Genomic DNA, 13,169 nt, shown 5'->3' with positions numbered 1-13,169 from the left:
TTAGCACTGAAGTGCAAGACCTACAAATGAGAGTCTAGACTAGGGGTCTCAAACTCCCCGGCTGCGGGCCATCTGCGGCCCGAGAGCCTCCCCACTGTGGCCTATGGAGGAGTCACAGGAGGAGTCGTCACAGGCCCCGTAGTACTCCTCGCCCCCCCCCCCCCCCCCGCGCCCATTGGCTAGGGAAGAGGGACAGATCTCATCATTGGTTGCCGGGCTGAGTCAGCATCACTTTTTTCCACAATGAATATAAACAGGTCAAAATACTCAACACAACTATCTGATGAAACCTTCAGGATTGCAGCAAGGTGTGCAACTGCTCAGTCACGGAGGCCAAACATCAACAAACTGACAGAACTGAAGCATTGCCAGGTGTCTGGCAAACACTAAAAACTCTGACAGGCAAAGAATTGTATAAAGTTGTGTGACAGCTTTATTATTTCTAAGAAATTCAAAATAAAAAATGCAATATAAACATTTTATTTTCTGATCATCATCTTTGGTTACATTATTGGCCTGCTGGGAGGATTTGAGGACTGACACTGGCCCTAAGGTAAACTGAGTTTGAGACTACGGTGACCAGATATCCTGATTTTATAGGGACAGTCCCGATTTTTGGGTCTTTTTCTTATATAGGCTCCTATTACCCCCCACCCTCTGTCCCAATTTTTCACATTTGCTGTCTGGTCATCCTATTTGAGACCCCTGCTATAGACCCAGGCTTTGAGTGTCTCTCTCTCTCTCTCTCTCTCTCTCTCTCTCTCTCTCTCTCTCTCTCCTGCATGCGTTTTTTTCGCAATGTACACATGCCCAAAGAACTATGTACTCTGAAACAAGAGGCACAGCAGAGAACAGAGTCTGGAATTAACAGGGTAAAGGAGTTGTTAGCACTACCAATCTATTACTTATATTTGCTGGTGTTAATACAAACACGGGAGCGGCCATTCTGACATGATCTAAGGGTCCAGTTCAAATGGTATCCAAACTGTGGGAAGACTTCCCAGACCCCTAAAGGGAACTATCCAACAGAAATGACAACAAGATCCTGTGTTAATCAATACTTAACATCAATAAGGGAAAATATTTTAAAAGTGGAATTTACTCTTCACTATTTATACTTTTTTGCATTTCACTCAGCCTGGATAGAGCAAAAAGGCTGGTCATTTTCACTTGTTTGATTTGAAACCAATTTCTGTACAATTTGATCTTCAGGTTCTCAAACTAGTAAAATGGGCTGTTAGTGCATTGTAGACACTATAAGAGCACAGTTTCACTAACAACTCACTGAAATCTCCATTGTCTCAGTCTTTCTAAAAGACTGGTTTTTAAATTTACAGTGTAACACTGATCAAAGGAGAGTCTCGACATTTCTTCTGTCAGGCAACTAGGGAAAGATCTTGGAGAATTAACCTGTTTGCGAGTAACATTTCAGGAATCATTTACTCTCCAGCTGAGCCCATATTTCAAAAGCACATTGTTCTGTTCCAAGGTAGAGAATATGTGCTCATTATTTCATATAAAGTCATTTAATTTTTGCCATGTGTGCGCACACGCACGGACCTGATCATTGACCTACTTTGCTGCTATTATAATTCCCAAAAGAAAAAGTGTGTTTTAAATGAAGCTCCCATCAATCTCTTTCTTACAATGAGACCACAATAGGATGCAGCTTTTAAGAACGGATAGGTCATAGAAACATTTAGAAATCAATGGTTTAAAGCTAAATATACCTCATGCATAAAGTGGACAAAGCTATGAGGGCTGACAATTTTTAACTGAGTTTTAAAAATTATTTCCTTGTAAGGTTTTGAATATAGATGGTTAAGATGATGCAGGCCTGAAAATGGCTGTTTTAAACAAAGATGTGCCAAAGACAAAAGAATCAGAGAAAAGCTAAGATTTAAACAAAGGATACTGCAGGCCACAGGCCCCCGCACTGGTGCGATACCCTCCGAGCCGCTGCCCACTCTCCGAGCAATGCCATGTGAATTGCTTGTCCTGTCCTGTGCTTAACACCCATTCCATCTCCAGGACAAACAGAATCATCATAACTCTGCCTTGGTGAGCTGGAAAATCAAGCAGAAAAAAAACAGACATATAACACTGAAGAGAGTCACTCCTCTGCTATCCAAAAAATCCACGAACATTAATCCCTTCACACTAAACCACGTCTAGGGTCCAATCCTGCAAGCCTTTACTCACATCTGTAAGTCTAAGTGATGTCCTAATAGGATTGGTCATGTGACTAACTACATATGTAACAGCCCAATCTTGCAAGCTTTATGTCTGTATGATACAGTAGAACCTCAGAGCTACGAACACCAGAGTTACAAACTGACCAGTCAACCACACATCTTATTTGGAACTGGCAATACGCAATTAGGCAGCAGCAGAGACCAAAGAAAAAGTAAATGCAGTATAGTACTATGTTAAATGTAAACTACTAAACAAATAAAGGGAAAGCAGCATTTTTCTTCTTAGTAAAGTTTCAGAGCTGTATTAAGTTAATGTTCAGTTTTAAACAGTGTAACATTTTTAAAATGTTCAGAGTTACAAACAACCTCCATTACTGAGATGTTCATAACTCTGCGGTGCTACTGTAATATACTTCTGCTTACACCTGCATTTTTCAGGAAAACTCCCATCACTGCAGTATCACCATTGGTAACACTAGCATGGCAGAACTCAAGGCTGGGATTTTTTGACTTACTGAGCAGGCTTCGATAACAGTGGTACAAACACCCATGCCTTGTCTACACTCCCAGCATTGTTATCACTGGTGGGACCATGCAGGTGGAAACGCAATCACAGGTTTTCTGAAGATTTAGCGTAGACAGAGCCTTAAACTAAAGAAAAGTTTTAGCGCTGTACACACATTGTTGGAGTCCTGGTCACAGATGACAAATCAGTCAGTTTGATTCAGTGCATCTCCTTGTGCGAATGGAAAACGATGAGGGATTTGCAAATGCATCCACATGTCAGGCAGATGTGGCTGCAAGTTTCTTTACTCCCACCTCTTTTTGGTTTTTTCTGTTCTGCTGTTCTCAATGGCTTTTAAGACAGATCAATAGGCCTGTTGCCATCGGCAGCAGCAATTTCTCCTGCATTTGGATTGACTTAGGCCTGGTCTACACTGGGAGGGCAGGGGGAGAATATCGATCAAAACGTCTGTTAGTCTATAAGGTGCCACAGGATTCTTTGCTGCTTGATCTAAGATACGCAACTTCAGCTACGAGAATAGCGTAGCTGAAGTCGACGTATCTTAGATCGACTTAGAATCACTTACTTCACGTCCTCATGGTGCGGGATCGACAGCCGCGACTCTCCTGTCGATTTTGCTTCCGCCTCTCGCTGAGCTGGAGTTCAGCAGTCGACGGGAGAGTGATCGGGGATCGATTTATCGCATCTGCGCTACATGCGATAAATCGATCCCCGATAGATCGATCGCTACCCGCCGATGCGGCGAGTAGTGTAGACGTACCCCAAGTCAGCTTTTAGGTGAGCTTTGAGACTGTGCTTATATTGCTTTCACTGGTCCCCCAGCACACGTGCTCTCGTTTTCAATTGTCCATAAAGCATGGCTTTGGGGAGTTGTATTGTCCAGGCATGTGAGGTGACCAGCCCAGCCAAGTTGCCCCTCTATGATCACAGATCCAATGCTAGTCATGCAGGGGTCAGTCCAGGACTTCGATGTTTGATATTCTGTCCGACCACTTGATGTTACAGGTGAGATGCAAACAGTGCACATGAAAACTGCACATATATGGCACACCAGATAGTTATTCAAATAGGATGTTGAAAAAAGTGCTATATAAAAATCACAGCTGGTCAATATCAATAAAACAGCTGAACAAATAGATTTGTACTTCTACATAAATAAAACCCTCAAGGGGTTTTAACCTAAGAAACGGCACTCTACCTATCACTGATTCTTTAAATCAGTGACCTCTGGGCTGAACTGTGAAGTGCTGACTGACAGATTTAAGTAAAAAAAGTAGTTTGAAAAAAAGCTTACAGATTTATTCTTAGCTGTATCATAACAGTGAATGTCATACTCCTCAATAATACACAAACCTACTGCATTACTAGTGTTCTGTGACTTTGAGACATATGTCAGGCAAAGTAGGCTGCTTGTATCTGTTTATGTGAAAGTTGACACTGGGAAGATATCAAATATCTTTGCAGCTATATTCTAAACTGGTATTTTTTTAAAAAGCAAAATTACTCAGAACACAATGCTCAAATAAAGCACAGATTTTTGTTGTTGCATACACTACACAAATATATGCATATTGTCTGTTGAATCGTATGGAGGAATTTGTTCTAGTCAAGGATGTAAAATCAGTGTTAACATGTGTCACTAGTTCCCCCACTTTTCAGGATGAGGTTCCTCATGGCCTGGTAACACAATTAACACATGTGGCTCTAACAGTGGCCTCCAAACTTCTATAGCAAATGGGCCAGTTTACTAGACTAAAATTTAAGCTGTACAGTAACTCCTCACTTAAAGTTGTTCCTGTTAATGTTGTTTCATTGTTACATTGCTGATCAATTAGGGAACATGCTCCCTTCTAACGTCGTTTCGCAGCCGCCTGCTTGGTCTACTACTTGCAGGAAGAGCAGCCTTTTGCAGCTAGCTGGTGGGGGCTTGGAACCAGGGTGGACTGGCAGCCCCCTCCATCAGCTCCCTGCTCCCCTAAGTTCCCTGTGCAGCAGCTGCCCAGCAGGCTAGCAATTGCAGCTGTCCCATCCCCCTGCCTTGGAGCTGCTCCCCGAGACTCCTGCGTGCTGTGCTGTGGGGAGGGAAGGAAGAGGGGGCCTAATGTCAGGGTGTCCCCCTTCCCCCGCACACAGCTTACCCCATCTTTCATAGAGCAGTGGGGACACACCAGGGCTCAGGACGGAGGGAGCTTGCAGCAGCTGTGGTCTCAGCAACCTGATCTAATTAACAAGGCAATGTACTGAAAGGGGAAATGCACATATCTCCCTCCATTCCTGGCGCCTTGTAGAGTGAGAGAGTTAACCCTTGAGGGCTCAGCCAATTGCAAGTTCATCATTTAGCAGTAAGGGAAATATCCCACCCTATGACTGCTCCACCTCAACCAAGCTTCATAATCATCATCACTGTGTACCAGTATTATAGTTGTTTGTTTAAAACATATACTGTGTATATAATATGGTCTTTTGTCTGTTGAAAAAAAATTTCCCTGGAACCTAACCTCCTCATTTACATGAAATCTTATGGGGAAATTGGATTCGCTTAACATCGTTTCTCTTAAAGTCGCATTTTTCAGAAACATAACTACAACATTAAGTGAGGAGTTACTGGACCAGGAACATGTCCCATTCAGCTGCATATACTCTAACCTGCAACAGAGTTTGAACCACTCCTATTCCTATAGGCCTCCAAACCCATTTTGTAACCATGAAAGTGGGGCTGACAGCACAAAAGATCAACTGAATTTTTTTAAGCCAATACGCCCTGTATTTAACTGGTCAGAAGTGCCAGCCTTCATCTATTGAGCTCACTGAGATACAGAGTGATGCCTCTCTGGTAAGCCTGCTGCAATGGGTGGGGGAAATAAGAGAATTTCCCTTGCATCAGTTACACTGCATCATACTACAGAATTTTCAGGCAATGGCAGTACTGAACACTAATTCAGGAATAGCAAGAAATCTGTATGTACATATTATTGTATGTCAATGTAGACACATGCATGAGCATTGAGAAAGATGGTAGGGTAGCAGGACAAGGGAGATTTCAGCTCACTCTTCATCTCCCCCACTAATGAATTCCATTTAGGTTCTGATCCTGCAGCCTCCAATGCATGCAGGTAAGCTTATTGTGCCACTGCAGTCAATGAGACTTTTTTAATTTAAATCAACTAAAGGCACGTGTGTAAGTGGATCAAGGCCTTACCAGCATATTCGTCAGACGATATGACACAGTACAAGAGTTTTTTTTATTATTACAGACGCCCCCCGGATTATGCAAACCTGACTTACGCAAACTTGCACTTACAGAAAAAGTTCCATAAACTAGAAATAGGAGGGCTTGGGGTTTTTTGCGCGTAATTGTCAGGTATACGTTTCCGACTTACGCAAAATTCGGGTTACGCAAGGCATTCCAGAATGGAACACTTGCATAAATTGGGGAGTGTCTGTAAAACCAATCCAGAGAGTCTTAAGATATGCACATACCTCTTACTTTGATTCTGTGTACAGTACACATTAACAAAAACCTACTTATATTTTCTTGCTTGATGTTATAACACACCAGAGAGCTTAAGTGAAAGTGATCTGAAGTAAGACTTATAAAAGGAAAAAAATGTGTTTCACCTTCATTCTTGAAGATCCGGATTCTTTTTATGCTTTCAGGGGTATGTAACAAAGTGACCCCAAAGAAACATCTCTTGAAGGAATGACTGTCTTATTTTTAACCTTTCTAAACACAGAACTTTGAAATAATTCACATTAATCTTTTGAACACTAATCAGCGTTAGAGGTTTCTATGCGGAAACACCATACTTATATGATGCAGGATAGAGTTACCTACATGTCAAAGGAAGAGATACAAGAAAAAAAACAAAAAACGACTAGTCATCAGTTGACATTGAATTTATGATGAATACTAGTATAAAACACCGTTGTGACCTAACAAACAAGAGTAAGGACAGCTTGGTCATTTAGAAGAGCCCATTAGTGAACATTATAATGCTATTAGGAGGAAGATACAGATTAGTTTTGCTTGATCTTAGAGTAAGATATCTATACTTCAAAATGTATGAGAGACTGGTCTCTTTAAATAGATGTGGGCATTTAAGATAAAAGGGGACAGGAGTTTTAGATATTGTCATTAGATATGCTGGGACTGCCAAAGATTCAAACAGAAAGATTGGATTTTAAAGAATTTATTTGGGGGGGGGGGGGAACCCCACACCAACACATTTCTGACTAAACCATTTTAAACAAATCATTTTTTTCCACTTTTGTAATCTCAGAATAAACATAGTATAGTATCAATCTAATGATAAACCAAGATTTTATATTAGTAAATCAATAATTACAGGAAATAACACTTTCTTCCTTTCTACTGCAAAAGAGAATGCTTTTTTAAAAAAAAAAAAAAAAAACCTATTGATGACATTAACAAATGTAAAATATAACTCTGCCAACAAAGACTGATTGCATTTCTTACCCTGGTAACTTTTGACTGGTGTCATCTTGTTGTAATCTTCTGATAAAATAAACTCCTGTAAAAATGAAATAATGTTTAGAAATGTGAAATATTTGCAAATAAGTCTGTGCTCTATTTGAATTTACATAAAATATAGATTTTCAACCAAGTTCAAATCCAACATTAGCTAGAACTTTGTAGTCCAATACAAATAGTTTCCTTTAAAATAAATACATGACTAGTAAATTCCACTACTACCAGAGTATTTTACCTTTGCAATCTGCCCAGTAAGTGATTTCACAATAGTGACTTTGAATGAAATGGAGGTGGAAAAAGTGGCAAACAAAAAATTTAAAAGCAAGCTGGCCCAAGTTAATGACTTAGCTATTAGCCAACAACATGCCACAGAATGGGAGACCTGGGATCAAGTACATCCCAAATAATTTAGTTTCTCAAGTCAACTGGGGCTTCAATTCAATGTGTGTCCCTGTGTTCTACTGCCCTCTCCTGGTTAAACATAGGTCAGAGCCCAGGTACCCGTAATTCAATTTAGTGATGCAATAGCCCTAGCCCAACCCCTTACCAGTGTTAGATTATTCCTCATTGTGTTCTATCTAGTTTCAAATCTCAACGGATCTGTGTGTTGGGAAGTTTTGATAGATATTAAGGTCATATTTCCTTTTGCTTAATTTCATCCCACTGGTGATTCTATATCCCTTTGTACCATCCTTAAACTCAGTATTTCTCCTTTTTTGGTGTTTAGACGAGGCTGCGAACAGTTAAATCTGTGTATCTGTGGAATACCATGGATTATTACAAGCTCTCTCTAGATGGGAGAGGAGGAGTGGTATGGAACCTCAGTCAAGCACTTGTTTGCCAGTTATATTAGAGGAGGTTGTCAGCCTCCCAGTGCTGCTCAGGTTTGTGCTGATTTAAAATAAAGCAACAGAAGTTATATTAACAGTTTAAGAACTATTTATGAAAATATCAGCATACAAGAAAACCTGAAGAACAGTCTCCAGCCTTTGGAGCACAGCGCGGCAAACCCCATGCAAGTTAGTATTCACAGGGAGCACCGGTGTCCTTCATCTGCTTGAGTTTTGTGGGAGAACTGGCCTCAGTGAAAAGAATCAGATACAAGTCTTGTGATACTGGATTGCAAATGGCCTAATACCCAGATCTCAGAGTTTGTGTTTTGTGGTAGGATCATAAGAATTCATTCTCAGATTGATGGTGGACACAGACACTAAAAAAGTGACTTATAATGGACTAGACAAAAAACAATTGAAGGGGGACATGTTCAAGCAGTATGGCATAACTTTGGGGCTGAAGCTCATGGAGTCCTTTCATAGGGAAATAGGTGCATGAAATGGGTACAGGCTTAGTCAACACATGAGCAAGTGAGAGAAAGCTAAAAGTGCACAAGATAGCAAGTGCTGAGACACTTCACGAGAAGAAAAGAGCAACCATGACACTGGGGGAAAATCATCATCCTTATTGTGACTTCAGTGAAAGAGAAGAGGATCACAGAGACTGAAATAAGTGAAGGTAGCACAGAGTAAGGGGAAAAATGAGACTCAGGTATATCTACAATACCCGCCGGACTGGCGGGCAGTAATAAATCTAGTGGAGATCGATACGCCATAAATCGACCCCCAAGCATTCTCCCGTCGACTCCTGTACTTCAGCACCGCGAGAGGCGCAGATAGAGTCGACAGAGAAGCAGCAGCAGTCAACTCACCATGGTGAAGACACCACGGTTAAGTCGATCTAAGTACATCGACTTCAGTTATGCAACTTCAGCTTAGTGAATAGCATAACTTACATCGATTCCACCAGTGTAGACCAGGGCTAGGTAAAAATGTTTAAAATAAATGAAGTTTTAAAAGCCACAGAGTACTGGGGTATCCAGTTTGCAAGAATTGCCAAAATAATGAATGACTAGTACTTCAATCTACTTGTAAAGAAAAGTACATTGTATATAAAAATTAATAAAAGCCATTCTTTGACTAGATACTTGGTAGTAATTTAAAAAAAGCCAATGTTTCCCTATAGCTTCCAAGTTTCACAGAATAACCAGGGTATTCTCAGATCTCACTGTGAAGTAGCTATAGGTCTATGTTAACTCTTTAAAATGGTGGCCAATTTAATCCAAAATCAGCCTGCAGTAAAATGGCTCCGAGATAACCATTTCACAATAGTAACAGAACAATCTTCCTCTAAAAGAGGCCATTATACCAAGGCACTGGATATGATCCACTAAAATTGAGGTCAGACTAATGAATATTACAGCCTGTCAGTCAAAGGTTACAAACACTGGACTGAGAAATGAAATGTGACTGGTTTGTCTTACCAGTTTATGCAGAAACAGAGCACAAAAGCAAGTGTGTGATGTTTGTAGGTTTCCTTGGCAAGTTAATTATAATTGCGCTCTCTTGACGTGCCCTACTTCACCTACTGTTCCCTTACTCTAATCATTTCACAATGGCTATCCCCTGGCACCGGCAGACTACAATTCAGAGCACAATTAACAGTGGTAACAAATCTATTAAGTGCGCTGAATTTCTAGTCCAAGGTCACCCTGACACTTTCTCCCTCACAGCAGCAAGAAACTGCTCCACCATTAATGTTAGTTTCAATTAGTTATTGCCCTAAAAATCCTAACAATGTAACCAAAGCATCAAGTGCTTCACAGTAATGTTAATTTAGAGCAAGGTTCCTTAGTGTGAAGTGTTATTTAACTTTCCTGACGTTATCTGAAAAAAATAAGTCCGCTTTACTTGCCACAATGTGTAACAGTTAAACATTCCTACCTTATTAACCTTTAAGTTTAAAGCTCCATATGACACTGCAGTGGTGCATGGACTCAAGGGTTTTGAACCAGAGGTAGCTACTTTAGTGTGGCAACAGCAAACCCAGTCACATACCCAATAGCGTCAAGTGTTGGGGGTAGCCACGTTAATCTGTATCCACAAAAACAAGGAGCCCAGTGGCACCTTAAAGACTAACAGATTTATTTGGGCATAAGCATCCGTGGGTAAAAAACCCACTTCTTCAGATGCATGGAGTGAAAGTTACAGATGCAGGCATTATATACTGACACATGAAGAGAAGGGAGTTACCTCACAAGTGGAGAACTAGTGTTGACAGGGTGAATTTGATCAGGGTGGATGTAGTCCACTCCCAATAATTGATGAGTAGGTGTCAATTCCAGGAGAGGCAAAGCTGCTTTTGTAGTGAGCCAGCCACTCCCAGTCCCTATTCAAGCCCAAATTAATGGTGTTAAATTTGAGAATGAATTTTAGTTCTGCAGTTTCTCTTTTAAATCTGTTTCTGAAGTGTTTTTGTTGAAGTATGGTTATTTTTAAATCTGTTATTGAATGTCCAGGGAGATTGAAGTGTTCTCCTACTGGCTTTTGTATGTTACCACTCCTGATGTCCGATTTGTGACCATTTATTCTTTTATGTAGAGACAGTCCAGTTTGGCCAATGTACATGGTAGAGGGGCATTGCTGGCACATGATAGCATATATCACATTAGTACATGTGCAGGTGAATGAGTCCCTGATGGTGTGGCTGATATGGTTGGGTCCTCAGGACCAACATCATCTACCTGAACATCTACTAATGTAACTATCAGTAACATGTGAACTCCAGTCTCATCACCATCTTTACCCACCTCAAATTAACCTGCGACATTTTTCCAGAAGGAAGTAAGCTGGTATACATACAATGCACACCCATAACTAGTTCCAATTTTGCCTTTGGTAGTTAGGTAACATGACCATATTAATCACTAGTCTTCAATGAAAGACTGTTCAAATGCTTTGTAACAAAATATTATGGCGTCGTGGTATAGGGAATACGATGGTCACTGTCTAGCAAAGGTGAAAGTGGAATAAAGATTACCAATGTATTGATTATCTACTTATGCTTTAATACATTGTGGATAGATATTTGCTAGTAACACAGAGATATAAAATAGACAAACTATTATTATACACAAACTTTAACCCCTCCTTTCCTTTCTTAAACAGGAGGTGCAATGTATAAGAAAGAATGTTCCATTAACCTGAACACAATCCATGGTTTTTATCCTTGTGTTTTGGCCATATTTTCTTCCTTCCCATACAAAATCCATAGCTACATCTCATTCTTGCTTTGTATTCTCTCTTCTTTACGCATTCTTGGGTGTTTCCTCAACATTTTTTTTTTTAATTTTTTGCTTCCCTTCCCCCTTTTGACCACTGTTTTCTTTTCCTGCATTTTCATTCCCCTATCCTTGTCAAAAAATGATTGAATTAGTTGCTCCAATGGACAAGTATTTTAATATAGGGTGCCCTGCTCATGAAGGTCATGCCTACTGCACCTATATGTTTTGTTTAGTCTCCACTCTCAGAATACTGGATTTCATTTCTAAAAACTCTACAAAGGTAGATTTTCATTTTTCTAACTAAATTTTATATTTTTATTATATACATACACACACACACACACACACACACACACACACGATACACAAACCTATATATATATAAATAAATTTGCTATTTTCATGGAATATGGTTCTATTGTCAAAGCAACTGATTGCCAGTTGTTAGACAACTTTTTGGCTCTGTCCATAATAAAGATAGAGGTCACCCACAAAGTTCAGAACACATCTGCCACAAATTGTAAGGGTTATTTCCACAGTACCTTCCTCAGTAATTGAAATTAGAAGTGGTGTTTGAATTTAGAGGGGAGGGTTGGAAAACAACTAAATTGGCAACACTTAGTTGACCACTCGGGGTGTGCGTGTGTGTGTTCAGGGAAATGCATTTGTACTGGACCTATCATTACTTAAACTGGAGGCGGATACATCTGACAAAGATGGACCCCAAGATAACTGTCTGTTGCTCTTCTGTGGCTAGCAACAATGGGCTGTAAACAAAAGCTTTGTTTGTTTGTTTAAATAAAGAGTTCTTTCACATCCACTTACAATTCTGAATGCCTACATTGGTTACACATACTGCCTATCAGGATGGAAGTTGCTGCTATAAACAAATTTTTGATCGGCAAGGTAACTGGGCTCTTCAGAAGTCTGTTAGACTCTTTTTACCTACACTGTTTGCTATGATGAACCCTTCAAATGCCAGTCTGACTTGTTTCTAAATATACACTTATTTAGTCAGTCACAGAATGATAAAAATGTAGGGCTGGAAAGGACCTTGAGAAGTCATTAAGTCCAGCCCCTTGTGCTCAGGGAAGACCACATAACCCTAGACCATCCCTGATACATGTTTGCCCAACCTGTTCTTAAAAGCTTCCAATGATGGGGAGTCCATTGCCACATATAAACCTTTGAACAACAGTTGAGATAGAGAGGCCAATATTTTCCCTTAAAATTTTAATTAAAGTAATATCCTTTGCGAATTTTAATCTTTTCCCATCTGAAAAATCTTGAATTTGGCCACACAGGCATCCTAATAGTACTCTCTTGACAATCAATGAGCAGACTGAGAGTCTACTATCCTCACACATTATTTATGCTAGTAGCTAACAGGGTGCTCAGTGTTGTAGAAGAGGCAGAAAAAAATGACCTTTGGCCCAAGGATCTCATAATCCCACTTGACAGACTATACAGTTTGGACACACATACCCAGAGACAGCTTCCACTTTAGACTCTTATTTGAAAGGGTGGCAGACAGCACTTTTGTTGGAGTGCGGTAGCGAGTACATTCCCCCAGAGGTAAACAGATTGGCTTCAGGATTAGAAAAGGATGAAGGCTCTTTAAAAGATACTGTTGACTATGCAATTACAGTTAAGATTTTGTTTATCCCCCAAGGGACATTATGAAAGATGATCAAAGTGGGTTTTTTTTTAAAACTGGGAAATATTGCTCAGGATTAAGGATATTAAGGATTAAAAGATTTCAGAAAATGCAGAAAGAGTTGGGGCTTCTGCACAGAGTTTGGATTTGAAGTAAGATTTTCATTCTGGGTTTAAAAGTCT

At 40.1% G+C, this 13,169-nt stretch overlaps 1 protein-coding gene across 6 annotated transcripts in view; it reads right to left on the bottom strand.

Moving 5' to 3' along the window:
• WDFY2 (WD repeat and FYVE domain containing 2) overlaps positions 1 to 13,169 on the bottom strand; it is a 119,966-nt gene that overhangs the window by 31,666 nt on the left and 75,131 nt on the right. For all 6 annotated transcript variants that reach the window (XM_050950009.1, XM_050950028.1, XM_050950036.1 and 3 more), the window contains 2 exons: positions 7,199 to 7,253; positions 1,916 to 2,066 (listed from right to left, as the gene is read on the bottom strand). In XM_050950009.1, coding sequence (XP_050805966.1) covers positions 1,916 to 2,066; positions 7,199 to 7,253 — 206 coding nt within the window. The remainder of the gene's footprint in view (positions 1 to 1,915; positions 2,067 to 7,198; positions 7,254 to 13,169) is intronic.

Source organism: Gopherus flavomarginatus, chromosome 1, assembly GCF_025201925.1.
Source record: "Gopherus flavomarginatus isolate rGopFla2 chromosome 1, rGopFla2.mat.asm, whole genome shotgun sequence".
Lineage (NCBI taxonomy): Eukaryota > Metazoa > Chordata > Testudines > Testudinidae > Gopherus > Gopherus flavomarginatus.
This window is presented reverse-complemented; position numbering and strand designations above follow the sequence as displayed.